General features: G+C 42.2%; 1 protein-coding gene across 6 annotated transcripts in view; it reads right to left on the minus strand.

Annotated features, from left to right (window-relative positions):
* Positions 1–26,275, minus strand: part of Enox1 (ecto-NOX disulfide-thiol exchanger 1) — a 562,201-nt gene that overhangs the window by 189,254 nt on the left and 346,672 nt on the right. For 5 of the 6 annotated variants that reach the window (XM_052732690.1, XM_052732689.1, XM_052732686.1 and 2 more), the window contains 2 exons: positions 21,832–21,978; positions 20,717–20,854 (listed from right to left, as the gene is read on the minus strand). In XM_052732690.1, the coding sequence (XP_052588650.1) occupies positions 20,717–20,854; positions 21,832–21,904 (211 nt within the window). In that variant the 5' untranslated portion in view covers positions 21,905–21,978. The remainder of the gene's footprint in view (positions 1–20,716; positions 20,855–21,831; positions 21,979–26,275) is intronic. The other variant, XM_052732691.1, reaches the window with a different exon arrangement.

The raw sequence follows: 26,275 nt of genomic DNA on the forward strand, positions 1-26,275 counted from the left end.
ACAAATAGGTTTTCAACTCCATCAAGAAAAAGGAGGTCCATGTATCACGCATCTGAAGAAGAAGACAAACTCTAATCACCACCCTAGACATCATGAGGGAAGTTATAGCTGAGTACTGAACACCCACTTACATACATTAAAAAAATATTTGCAGGAAACAAATGAAAAGAATGAAAGGTCTTAACTGGATCTGGGTTAACAGAAAGGTCTCTTCACAGCAGTGCTGGTGTTGGCTGCCTGGGGTATCACACTGAGACATGAGGATGCATCCTATCTCAGGAGCAGAGGCCCTCTGTCAAATTAACAGGGTCTGCTCTGAGCACAGAAATAATGGGAGACACTCCCACTTTGAGGCAGCTCATTAATGTTTAAATGACACGCTGCCTCTCAAATGTCTCTGGAAATGATTAAAGCACTGAGTGCCAGTGTGAGATATTCCTATCAGAAGCCCTCTCTAGCTCTCCATCTGATGCTTCCAGGAGCACTCAGTTAGAGCCGACATCTGTCCTCACAGTGGACACCCTACCACAACACATTCTTATTAACACATTTCCATTATTTTTGCCCCAAATCTTGCTACCAGGTGCCCAGTTTCACGAGAAGAGAATCACAGCCTTTCCTACCCTTCCCACCCAATCCCATGAGCCTGCAGGAAGCCACTTAGAGTGGAGCCCATCACATGCGCCTTGTATACACACAGCAGTTCCCTTCTGAGCATGGAGGTAATGAGTGTAAGAGTGTTGTCAAGGAAGCCGGGCGGTGGTGGCGCACGCCTTTAATCCCAGCACTCGGGAGGCAGAGCCAGGCGGATCTCTGTGAGTTCGAGGCCAGCCTGGGCTACCAAGTGAATCCCAGGAAAGGCGCAAAGCTGCACAGAGAAACCCTGTCTCGAAAAACCAAAAAAAAAAAAAAAAAAAAAAAGAGTGTTGTCAAGGAATGTGGGATTATAATGTACATTTCTGGCTCTTTTATTTCCATGAAGTCTCTAGTTTTCTTTAAAGATGTGCATTCAGAAGTCAAATACAGGGCTGGGATGTACTCAGTGGCAGAGTTCTCAGCCTGAAGAGGCCCTGGGTCCCTTCCCTAGCACCAAATATAAAGATGAGAGAAACCAGATACAATCATGATAAAAATTGATCATAAAAGCACACAAGGCTAGTGAGGTGAGATCTCAGCTATGCATTCCCCAGGTATCTTTCACCTAAAGAACAGACCAAATAGTATACACTTTCCTACAGTTGCCTGAACTGAGACCATAACATAGTGAGCATTTAAGCTACTATGTATATTCATGGTTGCGCATTTTCACATTTAAACTCCAGGATTGCTTTACGCAGCATATGCCACTGCGAAGTCCAAGGCCCTGAAGCTGGCAGCAATCCTTCCTGCTCTTGGACTTGGTCCTTCAAAGCCATAAGAGATTAGAGTTATTTCTTAGAGTGATTCTCCCACATCACTCACAAGGTTACAGGTGTGATTAACTCTGCAGGGGCTCTCTGGATCCATTAGAGAATAAATGCACAAACAAACAAAAGACACCATCGCCACCAAAAAGATTATCTTAATTACAGGCACACTGTGCTTGTGGGTACTGTGTTGCTATGTTGCTTTATTTTCTGAAGGTAATTAACTGGATGCAAGTTGTTTTAGCATCAGGAGTACTGATGTCTTAAGTTCTTGATGGGGTTGGGGGGGTGGCTGTTTTTCTAAATAACTAAATAACAGATCTTTAAGGGAATTGAGCATCCTCTTTCAATGGGGAGCCTAGTGGGACCTTGGAAATCTGTGTGACTTGCTATCACTGGACTCTTCCTGGGGGAGATATCAGCAAATGTCTACTTAGTCTAGAGAGGGCACTAATGACAGGCCAAAGGAACCATTCCACCTAAGTCTGGCTTGGTGAACTAATGGTTCATTGGACTTAGTTACAGAATATGGGTTGGGGATAACTTACAGGAATGTGGGCAACCCCAAAGCATTACCAAAACATCCCACCCCACCATGACTTACCACTTCCTCAAGTCTACACAGATAGAGTTCCCTCCTCTAACCTTCCCTCCATATCCTCCTTTGTGTTAGCATTTTACAAACCCAATCCACATGTCAATCTAAGTTACCCAGATCCTCCAGAGCCAACCCCTCTTCAAAACCATCTTCCATCATGAGGATTAATAAAGCCACAAAAGCCCCACCCCAGTCAGCAAGCACTTGCTGAATCAACTCTTTCTTAGCTCTCTGGTGAATACAGCCCTGCCTCACTTAGGGAACTGGGCATCACATACCACCTCTCACAATCATCCTTCACTATCATCGTAACCTCATTTCCTCCCTCCTCGTTGTTACTGTCATGGGCTCCAGGTTTTTGGACTGCAGGAGGGGTTATTTAGCTATTTGTAATGTAGTTATTTGTTATTTATGTATTTAGCTATTTGCTATTTAGTTATTTGTGATCTCTTTCCTCTTAGTATTCTTAGCTTTAATGAAGAGCAAGCACACACCTCCATCTCATCCTCCCTTTCCAACTTTTTATGTCATTTTAGAGGACAGTGTTCATTTCAGAGGAATGCATCCACGTCTTTTTCTTGTTGTAACTCTCCCATCCAAGTATCAACCAGGCCAGACTCTGCTTAGCTTCTGTGATCAGACTAGACGGGGGCACATTCAGGGTAGTATGGCTGTAGATGACTTCTTGTAATCCATCCCTTACATGGGTCAATTCTTTCTGGGTATAGGTAGCACAGGTAGCTCAGCCTCAGTCCCACAGTCTCACTCACAATAGTACAATGCAACTTCTACGGTCGCTTACAATCTCATTCCCTGTGTATTACTTTTAGAGACTGCAACATACTCTCTGGTTCCATCAGCCATTCTTGGCATGTTCCTATATTCCTTTGGTGGACCACATTCATGAAGGAGGTACACCGCACCATAAAAGAAAGGAAAATGGCCTCAACTGACTTTCCCTCTGAGAAGACAACTCAACCTCAGCTGAATGTCTTATCACCTTAGCAAGTACACAGCAACTCAGAGCTTACAGAAGGACTCCATCTACACAGCTGTGGGGACACAGTTAACTATCTAGGCTGGGACATTATGGTGATGTGGATGTTTTGGGGTTACTCACTTACTCTCCTGTAAGTGAGCCCAATAAACCCACTGCTTCACCAAATTATACTTGGGTGGGATTGTTATGCTGTCTGTGATTGGTGCCCTATCTGGGGTGAGTAAATGTTCCTATCTTCCTAGGAAAGGTGAGTGATTCTCACACTTGCCCACAGTTGTTTGATGCAGCACAGGAGTCGATGTCTTGTACCCAGGGCCTGCAGCACTCTCTGCCTTTCGTTCATTCACTGTTGTACTCATGTCCTTTTCTGCACGTCTGGACCCCTGCCTGTCTTCACTGTCCAGCCAGGGCCTTGCAACCCTGGGATCCTCCATGCTCTGCAGAATCTCTGCTCTGCCCCTATTCTGGCCAAGTCCCAGTAGGATAGCATAGAAACTCTAGACAAAGATGAAATCATCTTTTTCTTCTATTATTTTTCTAAATTGCCTTTTCCCTACCCATGACTAGGCAGTATTTTCACACAGCTGGGGATGAACAAATTCAAAAAGATGTTCTCAAATTCATGGTTTCCAAAAGAGTCTTGCCACTAAGTCTTGCAAATACAAAATGAGCATTTTGAGTGATTGCACAGCTCACAAAAATGTCTCTGGTTAGAAACTCATCAGTGACGGCTCACTCTGGGCAAGGGGTCCCCTGTGGCGGCTTTAGTCAGCTCACATTAGGGCACTGAGGCCTATTTTTCCTGCCGAGATGGAATAAATGGCTAGGATGCATTAACTGATGGAGGTCACAAGCGTCCTATCCACTGATGTGAGGGATATTTCTTTAAAGATGCCCTCGTGGTTTGCAAGACTTAGTAGGCTTGAAGCCTATGCTGTTTCTCCCTCTCCTTAAGGATAAAGGATAAAGTCTCCCTTCCTTCTGCAGGCAGGGACCTTCAGAAGAGAAGTCTCAAGGTCAAAATTATATCTTTTATGATATAAGAAAATGCCCCAGATGAGGAGGAAAACGATGTATTATATACCCAAATGATGTCCGTCTTACTGCCTAAGACATCTTTTTCTTTTTTTAATCAAGGTAAAAATGTGGATTAGAAGAGTATAAGCCCTGTGCTTTAGTTTTCTAAGTCCCCTGTAAGGAACTAACATAGAGTGGATAGCTTAGAAACAACACAAGTTTATCTTTCACAACACTGGGGATAGGAGAGCCTAATACTGAGGCATGGACAAATTCAATGTCTGCTAAGACCTACTCAATGCTCCATGCTGGCCCCCTCTCATTGCATCGTTACATGGTGGATGGAGACAGGTAGTCGCCCAGATCTCTTTGATAAAGATATGAGTCCCAGCCATGAAGTCGCTGGTGTCATGGCATGGTCAGCTGGCAGCCCCTCTTCCTGAAACCTTGGTGACTAGAATCTCAACCTTGAGTTTTCACAGGATACATACATTCCAATCATGGTACAAGTTTTAAATTTGTATCTGTGATCACCTTTCAGGCACTTTTCAGCTCAGCTACTTTTACAAAAGTCAGTTACAACTGTAGAACTGTGTTGTAATTAAGACAATAAAAGTTAGCATTCAACAAGCTTCCTTAGCCATACTCAGGCCCCAAGGGGTGCTTCAAGAACTTAAACTTCAGTTTTGATGGTTTCATGTTTCAAAAAAATCTAAAGCATGTCCAGGAATGGACAGCCCAGGCAGTGTCAACACAAGTCACTTGTGAGACTTGTTCAGACAAGTCACTTTCTAGTTGTGAATGTGCACTGAGAGCACACTTGTTGCCTTCATATGGCTTATACAGGACAAGTATGGGAGAAATCAGGACAAGGGAAACATTTTTCACAGAGACCAATTTTTCTGTTTTTATGCATTTCATAGGAAATCTCTCAAGATCATTATTTCTCATTCCCTACTACTTCCTCTATGGTTCTCTACTGAGATTAAAGAAAACTAACATGTGTGGCTCCCTCACATATGACTAATATCCTACATTACCACTCCTGGACACTGCAACAATTCCATGACATCGACGTCAACATCTCCTATGCAAAACGTAAACACCAACCCAGCCACAAATCCTTGGATTGACAATGCTGTCCTGCCGCCAAGATATGCTAGTATAATGGTGGCATGAAGCTTGTGGGAGTAACAAAACAATATCTGTTGTTCATCCATGAGATGTAACCCATCCCCAACACTGCTTGGGTGACCAAGATTCTGAGACTAGATAGCCCAGGGCCTAGGGTAAAACCAAATACTACTAGACTAAAAAAAAAGAGCAACAGAATGACTCCTAAGGACATTCTGCTGCACTCATAGATCATGTCTTGCTCACTCATCACCAGAGAAGCTTCTCCTGCAGCAGATGGAAACAAATCTAGAAACCTACAGCCAGATATTATATAGAGAGTGAGATACCTTGGAACCCTCAGCCCTAAACAAAATCCCTCCCCTCAGGAAACCCAGCAGAAGAGGAAGCAGAAAGAGTATAAGAGCCAGTGAAATAAGGCCCTCTAAATCAACATGATCAAAGCTCATATGAACTTACAGAGACTGAGGCAACATGCACAGGGCCTATGTGGGTCTGTAACAGGTACTTTTCATATATATTACAGCTTATTTTTTATGGGGTTCCTGAGTGTGTGAACAAGAAGGTTTCTGTTTCTTGTGCCTTCTCTTCGGCTCTTTTCCTTCTGTTTGTTTTGTCCAATCTCAATGTGTCTTCTGTTGGTTCATTTTCTTCTATTTTTTCTTATTATTATCCCCTAGAAGCCTGTTTCCTAGTGAGACTCAGACATGGAGTGAATCTGGATGGGTGGAGAGAAGCTTGGAGGAGTGGAGGGAAGGGAAGCCACAATCAGGGTATACTATGTGAGAAAAAAATCTATTTTTAATAATAGAAAAAAGAAACCTCCCTCTATGAGGATACACAACCCAGACAGGTTACATAATTTGCTTGAGGCTATACACCTGAGGGAAAAAACACAGATTCAAACCAAAGCCCATAGGCTCTAAAGCTACTATCTGCATCTTCTAGAGATGACGTTTCACTGTCTAATGACAAAATTATTACCAGCAAAATCCCAATCTATTGCAGTTGTAGGCTAGTGCCCTCCTCTGTCCACACCTTCCCTTCCTCTTCTTTTCACTATTGTGTGCTCCTTCCACTCTCCACTTTCTCCCCACAGTCAACCCTCCCTTTCTTCATGGTCATCTCTACACTCTTGAAGGAATGTCTGGTCCTATCTTTGTGTCATTATCCTTTGATTTAAATTAGCTGTTCAATCTAGTTTTGTGTATAACCCACATTCTCTGGCCCCCAAGAAGAGCCACTCGTCAAGGGAAAGCTGTGTAGGGTTCTCAAACTGTAGTTAGCAACCTTGCTGTCTTCTCAGTCACCCCTCTCTGGCCCACCCTGGTGAGGACCTTACAGGCATTCTCCCCTCTCACGTTTTCCAGTTCCCAGCTTCCAGGCTGCAATCAGCAGATGTGCCTGATGCTTCTTTTTTTCTGAGAGAGGAACTCCATCAGTAGGAGCTCTTGGTACCTGTGTTACCAGAGCAACACACACATCTGTCTGCCTCCTGCATCTTCCATGCAGTAAAGGGTTAAGTTGACTTGGCCTATGTCCATCTTATCTGCGTTCATCTTAAAATATTTGAAGTGTATTTTTTATTTGACGGAACTTTTTTATTTTCATACAATACATGTACATCATCCTGATACTTACAATATTTGGCCCTCATGAACCTGATAGTCTTATTCACAGCAGCCTGTGTATATCACTAAGTTATTGCCCGTCAGGCACTAGTACAAATTCCAGATCCCTGGAACTCCAAGTCCTAAGAGGTTGCCTAGGAATCTTCAAATTTCAAGCACAAGAAAAAGTGACATGCATGTAAATTAGATAATTGAAGTCTCTTAAATGCCAATGTAATGATAATAACAAAAATCTCCATGATGCCTCTCCTTCCTTACCAAGAGTGTTTTGAGCTAAGGATTTCTGTAAAAAGTGTAAAGATAGGACTGGCATAAGTCAAAACTGTAAGAGGCTTTTCTTTAGTTATTTCTCCACAAATCTTGAGAGAGTAGAAAAGGCTTAGCAGCAGAGCAGAGCTTGTATCAATTCCAAAATCACCTCCTTCTATCTCAGCAACGGTGGGTAAGTTAATTAGTGTCACCCAGGTTTTTGTTCTCTACATATATTATAAGGTGACTGATATTACCTAGCAGAAGAGTATACAAAGAAAGATATTTAGAGCCTTTAGCATACATTAAATTTTCAATCATCGGTAAGTTCTTAGAATATGGAAATTTGTTTTATGTCATGTTTTAGGTTTCAGGAGCATATGTGTACTGTACAAAATAGTATGTTTCAGTGTGTTTTTATACAAGTACATTGTGTGCTCATATTACCTCCTCTTACTGCCCCTCCCCTGCCCATTCATCCCCTTCCTGTTCTCCAAAGGTTCCCCCTTCTACTTTCATGTAACTGACAGGTTCTGTTACTATCCTTTTTGTCATTCCTTAAGTCATGCACATCGCACCCTCAGATTATACTGCTCACATCTCCAAGGAGTACAGACAAACATTTGCAAAGACTTTGAACACTTCTCCTACCAGCCACGAGGCAATGATAGAGATGGACTTTATATGCTACCTCAGGTAAAAAATGAGGAGAATATGTGAAGTGACAGCTTCCAGATATGGGGCAATGGGACATGCAGGATGATGAACATCTAGAAACATCTGAAACTGAGCCTATGATGGCCTCAGCCTTCTCTCTGGAACATGTCCAAACAGAGTCTGCCTTCTACCTAAGTGTAGTATCCTCAGGGTACTGTGGGCAGAGAGCATGAGTCTGACTTATCAGATGTGGTGTCCACACGCCTTCAGGGTCTTCAGCCTCGTGTCATCACAATGGTTATGAGAAAAATATGAGGAAAATAGGGTAAAAGCCAGGGGAAAGGATGAGCAGAGAGCTAGGTCTGATGCTCAAAGTGGGTTGAAAATGGGTCAAGTTCCTAGAAGCCAGAGGTGGGAAAAACCTTGCAATACATGGAGAAAAGCACCCCAAAGTATTTCGTCCAGAATTAGTCTAAGTTCTGTGTAGTCTAGAGGGTCCCCTAGATATATTTACCCAAACCTGATGGAAACTTTGAGAGAATCAAAACTGTTTCCAAGGAACTTGACCATATCCTGATCCAATTCCAAAAATATTTGAGGAAATTAAAAAAAAAATCTATTAAAGTGTTTGACAGACACAGACTTACTTAGGCATGCAAAGAAAGAAGGGGACCACATGGCTAGGAGAGAAATCAGTCAGGAGAAGGAGACTCAGAAGTGGCATAGACAACAGAAATAGTAGATATGTAAAATAAAGAAACTCACAAACACACTCCAGATGCATGAAAAGATAGAAGAAAGTATAAACCTTGTGGGGGATGACAGGAAAGACGCATTCCTAGAACAGACACACTCTAGAAAGATCATGGTCAATTAGGAGAAAAATACATCAGCCATGTCAGTCAGGGACAGTGGGTGGAGTCATCCTTGACAACTCACCATGATTAAAGATGTAAAGACTATACTGTAGAAATGTCTAAGGGCCAAGGATAAAACTTTCATTTTCATGCTTTGTATAATTATTCATATAAATGAATAAAATAGTAAATCTACTCAATTATATAGCTGCTGAACCCCAAGCTCTAAGTTTGATAATAGGGAAAATACAAAGATGAATTAAGTATGAATTAAGTTCTTGCCCATAGAAAGCAGCACAATCAATTAGATAAATGATAGTCATGGAAATGCATAATGTGCTATTTCCACAACTTAAGATCATAGTATGAACACATAAATAAAGGTGCAGAATAATTAAAGGGAGTAAAATGAAAAAAATGATACAGAATTCACTGTGCAATTACTGCATATTAACAAATAAAAGACTTTGACAGTATAAAAAAGATTCAATATATATATTAGTATGCATGGATATGCACACAGGCATGTGCACACACACATGCAACAGGTTAAGGACCCTCAAATCAACCTTGGTATGTGAATTTAACTATAGATTTTCTTCCTGTCCTCAGGCAAATTAGAATGTCCTCTGTGAGGGAAAATATATGATTTTCCTCAGGGCTTAACTAAATTATTACTTCTCTAGAGAAGCCTTTTTTAACCTCTCCCCAAAAACCTCTGGGTAAAAGCATGTTCCTCCTCTTGATAATGACCCATGGTTGGCAATTAATCACTTGTATAATTATTCATATAGCATCTGTGTTAGTTACTTTTCTGTTGCTGTGATAGAATATAACTTAAGGAAGAAAGAAAGAGGTTCTTTTTGGGTGGGGGAGGAGCTCATTATGTAGCACGGGATGGTCTAGAGCTCATTTATGTAGACCAGGCTCTCCTCAAACTCACAGAGATTGACTTGACTCTAGCTCTTGAGTACTGATCTTAAAGCTGTGCTCCACCATGCCTGGCAAGAACGCTGTGCTGTAGTTTTTGTTATTTTTGTTTTGTTGCTTCTGGTTCCAGAGAGCTAAAATTCATAATGGTGGGGAAGATATGCATACTGACAGGAGCAGGAAGTTGACTGTTACATTTCCATCAACACAGGAAGTAGAGAGAGCAAACAGGAAATAGGTTCAGGCTATAACCCCTCAAAACCTACCCTGAGTGACGTACTTCCTTCAGTGAAGCTCTGTCTCCTAAAGGTTCACAAGCTCCCCAAACAGGCCACCAACTGGTAACCTCGTGTTCAAATGCATGAACCCATGGGGGGCAATTCTCATTTAAACCATCACAGTATTTACTTCATGTTCCATAAGCACACCACCTGTCATGCAAAGTCGCATTTCTCTGATTCCTTGTAAAATACAGTGTGCATTTTGGACCTCTGGAATATCATGGTGCATGAGTAACTCTACTCACACACTGTCCTAATGTCCCGGAGAGGAAAGGGTAAATGCCTGTGTCACATGGGACAAAACTATCCCAAGGACATGAAATCTGGTTCACAGATCATGAACTCTGAGGCAAGGGCCTACCTGTTTTCTGACCCAGGATAATGAGGACTCTTTCAATTAGAAAATGAGAACAAAAAAGAGCTCTAAACACCATCTCTGAGAGCCCCACCACTACGTGCCAGGCTTCCTACCCGCCCATAAGCATGCTGGGTTCAGAGAGGATCTTCATGAACATGTGAGATATTTGAGATGGGAACTGTGCTGCCAGGAGTGCTATTTTAATATTAAATGCAAGCCTGCGGGGGTAGTTTATCCACAGAGTTCCCTGAGAATCCATGAGCTGAGGAGACCGTGTGTGGCAGATTTTTCCAGAATACATCTGTTACCCTAGACCTCATCTCTCATGTTGAGCCTTGCAACCAAATGATGGACAGAATCTAGCAGGTCATAGGAAATAAGAGAGAGGGATTTGGATCAGATTGCCATCAGCATGGCACACAAAGGACTTCCCTAATTTCACAGCAGGAAGTCCCCATGGCATGCAAGACCATCATGTGTTATGGCTGCCAAAGCTACTTCTCCATCTTCCTATCCCATCTGAGCCAAGGGCCCATAGAGTCCACTGCTCACTGCGTGCTTCCTTCCCAAAGGTTCCTCAGACTTGTCATGCCCAAAAGGAAAACAGCCACTTGCCCTTGTCCTTCTTTTCTCCTTCCCTTCCCTACCACTGAATCAATTTCCAAGGCTAGAGTCTGAGGATTCATGGCTATTTTTCACTTTCCTTATATCCCACGTGGACTCGGTTGACCATTTCTAACGTTTCTATAATCATTAATAAATGTCCCTTGAGGCCCTTCACATAGTTATATCTCCAATGCCAGAATTATGACTAGCATTATTTTATTATTGTCTCCTTTGTGCAACTGTACAGCCTTGTATCTAATGACCTGTTGCCAGTGTTTCACATTACCATGGGTGATCTGCTGCAGGACTTAGAAAGTCCTTTGCAGAAATATGGTGGCCACCTCACCAATGCCATGCTTGCCACTCTGTAGTGGCACCTTATAGCATCCATACCTATTAGAAACATCTCCACTCACCCTGTTGATTTGTATTTGCTTATTTACTATTCTTGTCTCTCCACTGACTCTGCTGCATGGCAGTGAGGTCTATGTCTTGTAATCCCAGCATTCAGCACAACATCTGGCTCAGTAAATCCCAGTTAAAGGGGCGATGCTTGAGGAGATGAAAGGATTTAGCAAATGCCTCTTCATATCTGGGCACATTAAAGAGGATAAAAGGTGTTCCTGGGAGGATTAAACAACCCAAGAAGGGAACTAGAAAAAAAAATAGTCCAAGGAAGCAGAGATGAATGAAAATGAATGAAAACCTCAGGGAAGGGGAGTGGATAATGAAGAAGACCGTGGGGAAACTATCCCACGCTAGCCCTCCCATGAGTCAGAGAGACAACCTTTCAGAGTGGCAGGAGCTGGCAAGGTTAGGGAGCTAGGGACATGTAAAGAGAAGACAGCAAGGAATGAACTCAGGGCAATGAAGAGTGTTAACAGTCACTCACAGATATACAGAAGTCGTTCCTGCTTTCAAGGTAATCCCTAGTGAGGGTGTAGCACTCCAGTGTGTGTGGCCCTCGTTGCAGCTAAAAGGGAGTATGATGTCATTTTCAGGTGCAACAGAGGGCATGCTAAGGAACTTAGTGTGAAAGATTCATGTCGACTTAAATCGATAACAAAACAGCTAAAGAAAGTGTTGACATTAAGAAAGGAGATGCCCCAAAACCGCAAAGAGGAGGATATAATCTCATGACCAGAAGACATCCACCAAGTCTCCTGCTCTCCAACTTCTTCCAGTTGATTTTCCAGCTTCGGAAAGCAAACTAGGACAGATCCCCATGACAGCTCTACACTTGCTGCATGAGGACCTCCTTTCCTGCGCATCACTCTCCAGTAGGGACTTCTACCTCTGTGGTGACTCCACCCTGTAGCCTGAAGCCCTCAAGTCCTGTGAAACAGGTCCAGGTAGGGGCCCCCATCTCCACCCAGACTCGCCATTATGACCCTTACTCCACCACCTGAGCGTTTCAATGGGAATTATCCCCAAACAGGGAGACAGTGCCTCTAGATACTACAGGCCATCAGGGAAAAAGTCCGGTGCCAGGAATGGGGTATTTCTTTTTCAGTGTTTGGTCACTGGGATCCCAAAGATCCCCCCCCACACACACTAAAACATTACAGAGGATTGCCATTGCTTTGAGTTACCCTCTGGAATCTAATAGACTATTTTGCTAAAAACATCACATACTTGACTTATAGAACGTGGAGAAACTTGACACTGACCTGGAAGCTCTGTTGTTAATGGCTAGCTTTCACAGTGCTCTGCGGTGTTGTGCATGCTACAGGGAGAAAAAGGGAATCACTAGCTCACCTACCTGTGAGAACTACAGTAATAACCAACCTAAAAAGACACAGTCACTGGTGCAATAGTGGCATGAATATTATGGGCGTCACTAACCCCTCGTATTCGGTTTAAGGCCAGTTCCTCAAGATGGCAGGCACTGCCTGTCACCATTAATGGGGCCAAGAACCTGTGGCCTAGGGGACAGTCTAGTACTATAACTCTGCTAATTGTACACAGCATTAAACTAACTTCTAATGATTTATCACTATACCCAAAGATGACTACATCTCTCAACCCTCATCAGAGAAGCTGTTTCTTGCAGTAGGTGATGATTAACTCAGTGATCCACACCTGCAAAGAATAAAAGAGCAAAACACAAAGAATAAGAGACTCTGGAGCACATGGCTCTAAATGGGATATCTGTATCACACTTCCTCCTTGCAAAGCTCAGGGAGCACCATGGAAGAAGGGATGGGAAGAGCTAGAGGCAGCAGGTGACAAAAGAAATGGTACTTTGTGGACATGACAGGAAGTTACTCATAGGAAGTCACAGACATCCTGACAATATGCACAAGACCTGTGTGAGCTCAAGCCAGATTTAAAAAAAAAAATCCCAGCATGGAGGAGGGAGGGAGTCAGGAATCCTACCCCTAGGTGAAGAGCTACTGGAAATTGATAACTGCTGAGGGAGGGAGAGTCAATCTTTTTCAAGGATGTGGCCCCTGAGAGTCTACACATGCTTCAGTAGATAGCACTATACCAATGTACAAACTGGTGGCACTAAGTGGACAGAGGGGATCTTTGAAAAAGAATGCATGAAATTGGAAGAGAAGAGTGGGGGCCGGGATGGGGAGTCAACTTTAATCAAAACATATTATATGCATGTATGAAATTATTAAACAGTGAAAACATCAATTAAAGTTATTTTAAAAAGACATGAAGTTAGGAAGAAGGAGATATGATAGGGGATCCTGAGGAGAATAGGGAGGGGAGTGTGAGGGGTGGATATGATCAAGATCTATTTTGTGTGTGTCTACATAATGAGAATAAATTTTTATTTTATTTATATTTATTTACTTATTTGGCTTTTTGAGGCAGAGTTTCTCTAGGTAACAGCTCTAGCTGTTCTAGAACTCTCTTTGTAGACCAGACTGGCTTTGAACTCATAGAGATCCACCTACCTCTGCCTTCTGAGCCATCACGCACTGCTTCAAAGAACAAATTTTACAAAATCAGAGAGAGACAGGGAGAGAGAGAGAGAGAGAGAGAGAGAGAGAGAGAGACAGAGACAGAGACAGAGACAGAGACAGAGACAGAGACAGAAGAGGGGGGGGGACTTGGACAACAGAGAAGTGAGCGCCTGGCTTCACAGATGTCAGAGCTTAGGATTTGATGGCTAAATTCTGATCTGTGACACCAGGGTGGGGGTCCCTTATACAGGACAATGTGTATCACAGAGAACTGAGAACAGGTTTCAGGAAAGACCTGAGCAGAGAACAGCTGTTAGGAAAGGTGGAATTAGGTAGTGACACCATTCAGCTACAGCACACACACACAATCTTAGACGAGGTCATGTGAGCGACAACATACATGGCAAAGACATGTGGCTGCCCTGACAAAGGTTTGCCTTGGCTGACAGGAAATGCCCAGTGCAGATAGTTGCACTCTGGTGTCTCAGGAAATACTGGCTGCTATTTCCTAAAGGATGGATTAAGTTTCAGAATCCTACACACTGGCTTCCACACTGTGAGAACACTGTGCATCAACACAGCAAAGACTTGGAGAAAATCCACAGAGAAAGTAATTTACCCGTGTTTAACCCAGAGTTGGCCACGGTTGTCAGGCTATCTATACACTAACGCAACATTCACCCTACCTAATGACAAACGGGGGACACAGATCACAACAGAGCATTTAGAAAGCATGGCTCTAATCATGCACAAAACACCAAGAGTGTGTCATATGCACATGCATGATTTTACAAAGCCATATAAACTCTAGTAACCACAAATATGGAAAAACAGATATTTGTCTTCATGGCTCCACTCACTTAATATGATTATCTCCAATTGTATCCATTTCACTGCCAATGACATGACTTTGTTCTTTTTTATGGCTGAAAAAATTCCATTGTGTGTATATACCACACTTCCCTTATCCATTTCTCTTTTGTGGGACACCTAGGTTTGTTCTATGACCTAGCTACTGTAAACAGTGCTTCACCGAGCACTAATGTGGAAGTATCTCTGTAATGTACTGTCTCCAAGTAAACACACAAGAGTGCTCAAAAAAAAAAAAAAAAAAAAAAAACACCAAGAGCAAAACAAATGAACATCAACAACAAAACTCACAAACACTCAATTATGGGGATGAAACACACACGGAACAGCAAGTGGAGGAAAGCAGCATTCCCTTGTAGCAGAGGATGCAGGATGGATGCATAACAATCTAATGCCATATTTTGGACAAGAGAAAACAAGTCCACTACAATTATCTCACATAGAACTTCATAGGAAGGTAAATGGGCATTTCTGAAAGGGGAAGCAGATGTGGGGTGATAAATGGCAGAGGCGTATTTATGGCAGCATAAGACAGCACATCAGAAAAGTAACACGAGGGTAACAAGTGATGCAATTTCTTGGGAAATCCTTTTGATAAAATCAAGGGACATGAAAAATGTGTACTTTGCTTTGCTGATAATTTTAATCTCACAATAAACTGAAGAAGCATCGAGGAAGAGGATTTAGTGTCAGTTTAATTTTAACAAATACGGGAAGAGTACTTGGTCATTTAGAAATATCAGGAACTTTGGGAGAAAGCCAAGAGCTCATAAACTGAGCCTTTCTATAATCCTGCCAGAGGAGGTTTTCTTGGAAGGGATGCTACACTAAATAATCTCCAAGTCCCCTTTGAAACATTAAAGACAGTCCCTAGCATTCCGTAGTCACACTGAAGAACTCCAGAGGTGGCCACTTTGGACACTGAGCCTATGGTACTCTGGCTATGCTAAGAAGGAACAAATAGTTCTACATGTAAAATGCAGTAAAAAGGGACGACAGAGCTTCCCATAAACAAATTATAGAACCATATGAATCAACCAATTTGGTGCTAGAATAAAGACAGACCACTAATATACAATAGATATTTTAAAAACCAAGAGACGTTCATTGTGATGATATTGTGTTCCCCAAAAAGTGTGCACCCTAATAAACTTATCTGGGGTCAGAGAACAGAACAGCCATAATATTAAACATAGAGGTTAGGCAGTGGTAGCACATGCCTTTAATCCTAGCATTCCAGAGGCAGAGATCCATCTGGATCTCTGTGAGTTCAAGGTCACACTGGAAACATCCAGGCGTGGTAACAAGAGCCTTTAATCCCAGGAAGTGATGGCAGGAAGCAGAAAGGTATAAAAGGCGTGAAAACCAGGAACTAGCTGGTTAAGCTTTCAGGCTTTTGAGCAGCAGTTCAGCTGAGATTCATTCTAGATGAGGACTCAGAAGCTTCCAGTCTGAGGAAATAGGATCAGCTGAAGAATTGGCGAGGTGAGGAAGCTGTGGCTTGTTCTGCTTCTCTGATCTTCCAGCATTCACCCTAATACCTGGCTTCAGGTTTATTTTTATTAATAAGACCTTCTAAGATTCATGCTACAATTCATAGAAATCTGATTTCTCATAAAAGATAGGAGAATTAATGAGAAAGTACAAAACTGGAAATGCATATATCCACCCCCAGAGTATGCAAACTATTCTGCACTTAGAAACAGAATGAAGAATTAATAAATGAAACATTTCTTAAAGGAATTAATATTAAGAAGAAAAAATAGAGGCTAGATAAATATTTTAAGAAGTATGAAGTCAGAGTGTTAAAATAGATTTTTTTTAAAAAAGTAAGCAAACATAAACCAATTAAAAGTGATCCATGATCACAGTTGGTAAAATGAGCTCATAATGAGAACAACCTATTTATAACAAGGAAACATAAATAAAGGGGAGGGAAAGCAAAATAGGGTGTGTTTGCCAGGTTTCTGCTACTGTGATGAAAGGCCTGAGGAAAATCAACTGGAAAGGACAAAAGTTTTCCTTTGCTTATAGCTTCAGGGGTTCCAGTCCACAGCTGTTGGTCCCCGGAGAGCAGAAATCGTGCCATGAACACAAATCAGAGCAAAGAGAGAGGAATGGATGGGCTTGGATTCAAACATCCTGTCTCAGGACACATCCCCAAGACCTAACTTCCTCCCAAAGGCCCCACCTCCCACAGGCCCCATAACCTCCCAGTAAAGTCATTTGTTGGGGAACACGCCTTCAGTGCATCGACCTTTAGGGGAATTTTCTTACTGAATTTGGATCTTGAAAAATGCAAAGTGAAGTAATAGCCTGCTATATTTGCAAATGAAATTAATAAATATAACTAAGTATCAGAGAAATTAACTGCCCAGTGTACAGTAAGATAACTCTAAAATATGTACAATACAGTAAGTAACTCTAAAATATGCTCTTCTTTGACCTACAGGTTCTACACCTAAGAACCAACCAAGCAAAATTAATTTATTTGATGAGAAGTCCTGACTATTCTTTAAAATGCTCACAGTTATATTTTTTCCAAAAACAAAAATTAAGGAAACAGGGATTCACAGGAGTGAACTGATACCTAGTTCTCTGAACCTGGCCGGGGAGGTCATAGGCCCTAATGGCGAAACTAACACTACTGTTTTGCTAGGTGGTTATGATTGCAAACTGCTTTATTTTTATTATTTGTATTCTTTAAATATATTACTGTTTTGCCTACATGTATGTATGTGTATTGTATGTGCTCACCAAGACCAGAAGAGGGAGCCAAATCCCTGGAACTGGAGTTAAGGATGCTAGTAAGCTATCATATGGGTGCTAGGAACCAAACCCAGGTCCTCTCAAAGAACAGCCAGTGCTTTTAACTGCTGAGCCATCTTTCTAGTTTCCTTAAACTGCCTTCTAAATGCTCATGTTTATATTTTTAAAGTAGTGATGTTCATGGTCTTCATTACAAAAACTTTTATTGTTGTAGGGGGTGACACAGTTAATAAACAAATTCATAACTGTCTCAAATGCCAAGAATAAGTGATGGTGGAGTGATTGGCCCTAAATGGGACATCTGTGTCACCTCCTTAAAAGTTCAGGAAAAATGACACGGACAGGATCGACAGTAAAATCCTGAGCTTTCCATTCTTGAACCCACTGGAGTTGTAGTTATCTGCGGAAGACCTGTGCACAGGCTGGGTCTTCAACATTTTGTCACGTGTGGGTTCATGAGGCCCCATTCCTTCCTGAGGGTCTTGTGGAAGTTCACGGTTGCTGGGGGAGAAAAAGTCATTTTCTCCAATGGTGCCTACCCCACACTCGGGCAAGAAACTCAGACTCAGTGGGTCACACGGGAAGACACCAGAGGAGGAAGAGGCTTGGTGGGAAGAAAAAGGTTTCCGAGGAAGACAGAGGGGAATGAGGGCGAGAAGGACCAAAATTCACCGTTACATGTATGGAACTGTCAAAATGCTTTAAAAAAAAGAAAAAATAGGATAAAAAGCCAACATTCATCAAACACTTATTACATACAGATACACATTTTGCATAAGCTACCACATGTAAGTGTTATAACAGGTCTTAGCAGACATGATCACACCACAAAAAGGTTCATAATGCTCTAAAGAAACTCACTCAGAACAAAGGAGTAGAAATGGATGAAATACTTAGAGTGTGGCTACTGACCTGATGGATGATTTACCTTTTTAACATGAAAACATAGAATAGTTGAAGGTGATATGTTCACAAAATACATAAGAAAAGAATTTCATATTCACAATGACTGAAACATTTCACAGAAAAAAAAAAAAGACAGAAGGAAAACACACAAAGACCAGCCAATCTCAACAGAACCAGACAGGATGATGGGTCAATATCTGCAGTGAGCTGGTCCTGAGAACATAGCCAAGTGCAGTTTACCTCGTCAGGTCACAGAAGTGAGGAAGAAAAGCCGGGAGACACCCTGAAAGGCTCAAAACCAGTTTAGGCTGCCTGGCTAATACAGCAGATAGAGAATGCAATTCGGGGCAGATACGGTAAATCTTCTATAACGAGCAGGGCTGTAATTCTTTTCATGGTAGGTTGCTAGGAAAATCATAAATTGGTCATGGTTAAAATGTCAGAAGACTCAAAATCGTGAAGAAAAAATAATGAATTATTGAGGATTGGGCTTCCTCTAGAAGTCACACATTTTCTGAGAGAAATGGGAGCCGAGATGAGAGAGGAGTCCTTTTTGCTGTGTGAGTATTTCAATTAGGCAGCTGGGAAGAGGTGAGTGCGGAAATACAAATCTTTACTCTCGTGTTATCAAAAGGAAGTATCTGCCTGGACGAGCTTCTGAAAAGGGCCTGGATGAACTCATTTGCAACTCATAGACAACGTCCTCTATGTGTGCACACTCACCCATTCCGCAGAATAGCTTCAATGATAGTAATTACAGAGTATTTTTAAAGGTGAGATTTTACCAGCAACATAGTCAAATTGGCCAGAAACTCATAATCCTCCTGCCTCAGCCTCCCTGGTGCTGGAATTATAGGTGCGTAGTGTCTCAACTGGCTACAATCCAGTCTCTTTCTTTCCTTTAGTTTTTCTTGTCTCACAGTTTCCTGTCACCGACCTCCTCTCATGCTCCTTCCTGCTGTACTAAAAGGAAACCATGGGGATGGAGAAGTGGCTCCGTGGTCAGAAACACTGGTTGCTCTTCCAGAGGACCTGGGTTCCATTCTCGGAGCTCCCACGGTAGCTCACAACTGTTTCTACTGTTTATGACCATAGTTCCAGGGAATCCAATGCCCTCTTCTGGACTCTATGAGTACCGGACATACATGTAGTACAGAGTTATAGGCAGGCAAATCATCAGTGCATATAAAATGAATTTAGAAGTTTTTAAAGATAAACCATACATACATATGTATAACTATAATTTAATATAGATAATTTAGTGGTTTTTTTGTTTATGAACACTGTTGACAAAAGAGAAGGGGAGGGAAGAAAGGAAGCATGGATGAAGGAAAGAGGAACGGATACAGGGACGAAGGAAAGAAGGAAGAACAGCTGGAACTTAGCATTGTGGGCAGAATTAAACATTCCAAAGAGAACTGATTCCAGCTGAGTGCACACCATCCACCATCTCTGGACTTGGCGGTCAAAGACAACAAGACAACTATTACGCTGTTTGAACACATCCTTCAGTATAGTACCTGGTGGTCATGCCACCAGTGCACACCCCAGGAGGATGGGGACGAGACCATTTGTTCCGTGCTGAGGCCTCTGTACCCAGTAGAGCCATAGCATTTGTTGAGTGACTGGGTAGACATGCAAGTCCCACCATCTCTGCAGACAAAGCTCATCTCCCATCTGATAACCCTTCCCTTCAGAGCCCCAGGGACTGAGCAGCAAACTGCCATATAGAATCTTTACCACCCACCACTGAACACCCGACCCTGCACATCACCTTTCAAGTTCTATCGTCACTCACTTCTCTCTATTTCAATTGAGACATGCTTTTTGCTGATACTTACAAGTATATGTGTGTGTGTGTGTGTGTGTGTGTGTGTGTGATTTTTTTCAAAGACTGTTTTACAAAGCACGCATAAAACCATCAAGAAACACATATCAAATTAAGCAGCAAAACCTTTACATGACCTTTGACTTGATGACATTTCTAAATATGCTATTGATTGCTCTGAATTATTATTTGAGGGTGTGGCAGGCAGCAAAGTCTGAACTTGGTGTCAGCCGAGCTGAGTTGCTACATGCGTCACCTCAGCGCTGGCAAAGTGACCCTCAACAGCCATCTTCTACTTCCACGTTTGCACCACGGGAACCTGAGCGGAAGCAACCACCAAACACGTGTCTCCCGAGCTATCACAGAGGAGACGGCGGTCAAATGGAGCGATGCACAGGAATAAGTTTCACAAATTGGAAAGACGCTATCAGCCACCCCATCTACCACTTTGATGCTGCTGCAAGGCTGTGGAGAAGAGATGCGGTGTGTATCAACAGCGGTGAGGGTGCGGGCTGCTGTGGCTGCCAAGAGCAAAGTGCAGATGAAAGCAATCTCTAGTGCAAACAGCCAGACATGCCCCAGTCAAAAATCAAGAGCCATGTTCAGCACCAGCATGGAGTGAGATTACCGTGGAACACCTGTCACCCACAGTATTTGGCAGTGCCGCAAAGCATCTTTGAAACTAGGAGAAGGCTTACCAGACACGAGCTGCTGGCCAGGCAACCCCACGGGAACCATGCCCAAGTTATTCATAGCTGTGGCCCAGGCTGTGGGATCGGTGACGGACATGTTGAGCTGGGTGGTGTCTAGGGCTAGACTCCCCAAACCATCAGCTGCTGCAGGAGAAACAAACTTAGCTTAGTGTTGACAGGCAAGGCACTTCCCTTTACAGGAAAGCATGTTTCTAAAGATACAAGGCTTCATTTAGCACATCGCCAAGAAATTAGAAAAAGCGCTGTGATCTGTACTATATCAATAATCTCTCCAGATGTAAAAAGCATCAGGGTGGAAGCATAAATATGGGAACATAAAGAAGTGCACTCATGGAACTTTCTAGAAGGGAACTTGATGACACGGAATCCATGTTGTTTACATCATGCCATGAAAGAGGACCTCTGGGAAAGAAATGAATCACTTTCCTCTTCATCGTGAGGCAACACTTGCTAAGAGACAAGGTCTAGAAGAAAGCAGTGGGAAGTCAACTGCCTAGCAGAGCAAGATAGATAAATGCGTCTGCTTCTGAGCATTATGCTGGTCCAGGCATCCCTTCTGACTAACCAAACAACAAGAAACCACTTGCCAAGGACTAGAACAGGTTCTGGTTGGGTGGTTGGTAAGGCGATCGCCGAAGCACAGTTCCTCTAAGGGAATGCACATGTCCATCTAAAATGACTTTTTTTAGAATATTCCTTTTTCATTATTTTATTATTTTTTTTAAATTGTAATAACATAGTTTCCCCCTTCCCTTTCCTCCCTCCAACCCCCTCCCATAACCTCCTCCTTGCTGTCTTTCAAATTCATGGCCTCTTTTCAGAGTATCCCATATAAATACTGGCTAATAAAACCAGTAAATAAAATTAGAAAACAAATGGCAGAAATTAAATAAAAAAAAGAAAACTGGAAAACTGTATTAAATTTCATTTAGCACTTTTTTTTTTTTTTTTTTTTTTTACTTTTCTTGAGTTTCATAGCCTCCTCCTGTCCCCAGGCTCTGGCCCCTGATTCAACACTGATTTTCATGGTTGAGCAAGCTTTCCGGTAAGAATGCAAAAGATCTCTTTTGTATCTCCCACTAGCCACCAACCTTCTTTACCTGCTGCCATCATCTGAGGGAGCTCCTGAGGACACTGGGTAATGCTCTCGAACGCAGCAGCTGCATCTACCATTGAGTTACAAGCACCATGGGGCGCCCGGGTGTTTTGACAGCTGAGCGGAGGGTCCCCTGGGACAGCATTGGACTCTGCAAGAGAGGAGAGGACTGTGGTGAGGAAGGGGCATTCGTAGTAAAGAGTAACAGACTGCTGTCTATTTCAACACAGAACAGAACACAAAGAACCGCTTCTAGCGTTGGGGACATTACTCAGGTGCTTCCTGCTGACCTGCAGTGTTGTGGCACGGTTCTCCGCTTAGGAGATTGTATGGGTCACCTTATCACCTCCCCTGGCCCCAGGCCGGCGTCTGAGTGTGTCAGGGTTTAGTCTCCGGCTTCAGCCTCTGAGCCTTATCAGCACCGGCACAGCCTCTCCCACACACTGCACAGCAACAGCCAGGGCGGACTCGGGCGAACATGATTTCTTTTCAAGTTAAAAAAGACATTAATTGATGTTGTTATTTTGGAAGACGGTCATCTGTGAAATGTATTCAAGGAGGACAAAAAGCGGAGAGGAAGAATCAAAAAAGCAAGGACCTCTTTTTCTGTAAGGCTGGCAAAGGAGCGAACAATCATCAGGAAAGGCAAGAGGAAAGACTGGCAGGGCCTGGCCTGGGGAGAAATCCACAAGGCTGCAGTAGCAGAGGCAAAACGTTTGTTTTCCAGTTCTATCAAATGATGAATTTAACCCGCCCAAGTTTGTCTGGTCCAAATTTTTCCTCAGAATTACATGGCATATAGTTTGAATATGTATGTGTATATACATGTCTGTATGTATCTTTTTTTTTTTTTTTTTTTTTTGGTTTTTCGAGACAGAGTTTCTCTGTGTAGCTTTGCACCTTTCCTGGAACTCACTTGGTAGTCCAGGCTGGCCTCGAACTCACAGAGATCCGCCTGGCTCTGCCTCCCAAGTGCTGGGATTAAAGGCGTGCGCCACCACCGCCCGGCTGTATGTATCTATATTAATATAGAGATATGTCTTTTGTTATACTCAAAGTGTTTTTCTAATATATACAAATAACAATACAACATACAGTAAAGTTACAAAAGGCCTGTGACATTAGTGATAAAATTATAATGCCTTTTCTCCACCCTTACAAATGAAAAGCCAACCATGCGCACATTCACAGTTTAAGTGACTTTTGCCAGTTGCGAACCTGGATGAGCGACCCAAAGACTGTTTGAAATGACAACTATAGTTAAATATTTGTTTTTGTTAGGTGTAAATTTACTTTCCCCCCTGAGTCACATTTCTGTTCAGACTTTTAAATACTCTGGTTTTGGAGTATGTGTGAAGTTTGAGTATTTCAAGTTACAGTCTTTGATTCTTAGGGCCAAGTATCAGTAGCCCACTCCTTAATAAGCACGATGAGGCCAGAAAGCTTCCTGCCAGTTCAGTTGAAATGCAAGCTCAGGTCTCAGTATCTCAAGGGTAGGTGCACAATGAGCATGCGGTTTTTGTAGTTCAACAAATCTCTCGCTGTCACTAAGCAGAACAAACGAGACACGGGGGCATTTTTCTCCCAATTACCTATCACCTAGCAGTGGATGATTCCAATTTGGGGAACAAACTGTACTCAGAACATATACATCAAAACTTTCTGTTAAACACTAGTAGCAAATTAATCTAGAATGTGCTGATGGATTGTACAATTATCATAGGCAACAAATACCACAAGACGGATTCTTTACATATAAACCAAGTTCAGCAAATACATAGCAAGCCTGAGTGCAGGCCCTGTGGCTGTCCACTCATCAGCACTTTGGTGATGCCCCGGAGTCCTTTTCTCTCTGCTCCAACCCTTTCAGGGCACCAAGGCAGAGCCAGACGAGCATGTCTCATTCCTCTCTTCAATGGCCCTGTAGTGAGCAGCCTCAGATCACCACAAGGTCACTATTTGTCTTACTTGGCTCCCTAAATGAAGTGCAGTTGGCTCCCTTCCTCCAGCTCAGATCTCCGCAAATGGACATCAATCACACAGTTTTCTTCCTGTCTAATGAGTTTGCAGTTCTGGAACACTCTATCAGAGAATATCTCCTTACTTTGTCGGCTTTATGGCTTGTGCCTCTCTGGATACACTTAACCTTGACTTTTTCTACAGTGTTACAGGGATGGCACTAGCCTGTCTTGGCTCCACACTGTCCATCCCAGTGGTCATTCTCCCTGTGGAGGTTGTGGCTCCATACAGGGGTATCAAAGGCCCTGGGGGCCATGGCCTCTATCTACGTCTTTCACAGCTACCTTAACAAACTGCTGCTATTTCAAAAAGATCGCTTTATTAGCAGGATTTGGTTAGTGAACTTTCATTTATCCCTACCTATCTTGAACTCTGTGACTTTCAATTTATTATATAGCTCTCCAGTTTCCCAGCCCAATGGTTTTAATTACATACAACTTCATGTGGCTTTTAGGTACCTAGGATGGTGTCTCTGAAGCAACTTCATTCCTACCAGGTACTTCCAGTGGTCTCAAGGCTAACAGGACACTTTTTTAAATTTTAAGCTGATTTGGTCACATGGACTTGAACAAAGAGAAATACTGTAAATATTAATTACTACCTGATAATTTATGAATGAATGCAAGAGTGACTTTTGTACTTTGTGAACACTTACTCTTTCTGTTGGATCCCGGCCCCTTTAAACCACTCAAGACTGTGATGCTTAATTGATCATTCAAATCAACTTCCCTGCCTTAGTTTTCTTATTTCTAAACTATAGGAAAGATTAATATTCTTAATGATGTTTATTTACACACAGATACAGGGAGTTAAGATTTACAGCTAATAAAGTACTTTGAATATAGTAGGTGATAATTATTGTTATTTTATTTGGAAGTGCAGTGTTTCTATTAAGGTATCCTGGGATCTTTGTGTTCTGGTGTATAATTATGTAATTAATTATAAAACAGTGAATAACACTTGATATTTCTAAAAGTAAGTGTTGCCCTAGTTTTCTGTACCACACCTAAATTGCAGCAGGCTGTTTCAATCCCCACAATTCCTTTGTAAAATAACATCATATAAAAGATGGATGATTTTTTCCCCTCCAGCTTTTCCTTTCTATGCAAATACAAAAGCTTTTAAGAGCTTCCTGACAAATTATGAAATTGGCGGTTTCTGCTTACAGGTTTTACTGAGGGATTATTATTATAAAGCAATCAGATGTACAGAGTGTCAAGGATAACAGGAGAGCTCTGCCTGGGCGTAATGGACCTCCAACCTGTTCTTTAGTGAAATACACTGAAGGCAGAAATCTTACACCTAATTTCCCAAATGTTTAACAAGATACATTTTTTGCTCAGTACTTCACTGGGTTATATCAACTGAGCAAAAATGTCTTATCTCATCAAGCCTACAAAAGTACTCTAGTTCAGGAGAAGAATGGGCTGCTTCCACTTGGGAAAGTGTAGTGCCTTTTAGTCCTTTCTAACTCTATACATACTAAGGACAAATATTTTAAAGAAGAAAATCCAGCGGTGGCTGTCCACAAAAAGGAGTTTCCTGTTAAAAGGGACAAAAACCAGCTAGGTTTTCAAAATATTTTATTTAAAAAATGAATTTATTTGACCTAATTCCTTAGACTCATGCCTACTTTAATAGAAAAACCATTACAATGAGAGAATAGGTTTTATTAATGTCTTTGAATGAGATGAGATCAAAGCAAACTTACGTTACTTGATAGCTGAAGCCTCATTTGTTAGGAACTCTTTATTAGCTATAGTTTACATGTGTGCTAAACGGTTGTGTTTTCATCCCAAATTCATGTCTTTCCATCGCTAAGAACCTATCTACTATTGGTGTTCAGCAGAACACCTGCTGACCACTTCATAGTTTAGAGAGACATTTCACAGATTAAAATGGGATATTGTACAACTAGACATATGCTACGCATATGTTAATGTCATGTTTTGAAAACAACTGTCTATGACAATATGGGAGGTGCTTTGCTTCTCCTACTGGTGCACCAGGGAACTCCAGAGCAACCTTTCCATTAAAGAACAGCTAGAAAGCTGTGTGTTTTACATTTGTTTTGTACATTTCTGTTTTCTTTTCACAAACACAGATCACAAAGACAAGCTCTGCAGAGTGTTTTTCCACTGTTTTCTAAGGTGAACAAGTCATCCTCACTACTGAGTGTTTCACTGCTCAGAAGATGAGAGGAATCTGCAAATTTTGGGACAGAATAAAACTGCTCTTTAAAACATGGTTGGCGGGGAGGTGGGTAGTGGTGGAGAGATGTAGAGAAGACTCACTGGTTAAGAGCACTGGCAACTCTTCCAGAGGACCCAGGTTTGAAACCCACATGGTGTATCACAACTATCTGTAATTCCAGTCCCAGGGAACCTGATGTCCTATTCTGGCCTCCATAGGTACTACATATGTGTGGT

Source organism: Peromyscus californicus, unplaced genomic scaffold (assembly GCF_007827085.1).
Source record: "Peromyscus californicus insignis strain IS unplaced genomic scaffold, ASM782708v3 Scaffold_12__1_contigs__length_115047231, whole genome shotgun sequence".
NCBI lineage: Eukaryota > Metazoa > Chordata > Mammalia > Rodentia > Cricetidae > Peromyscus > Peromyscus californicus.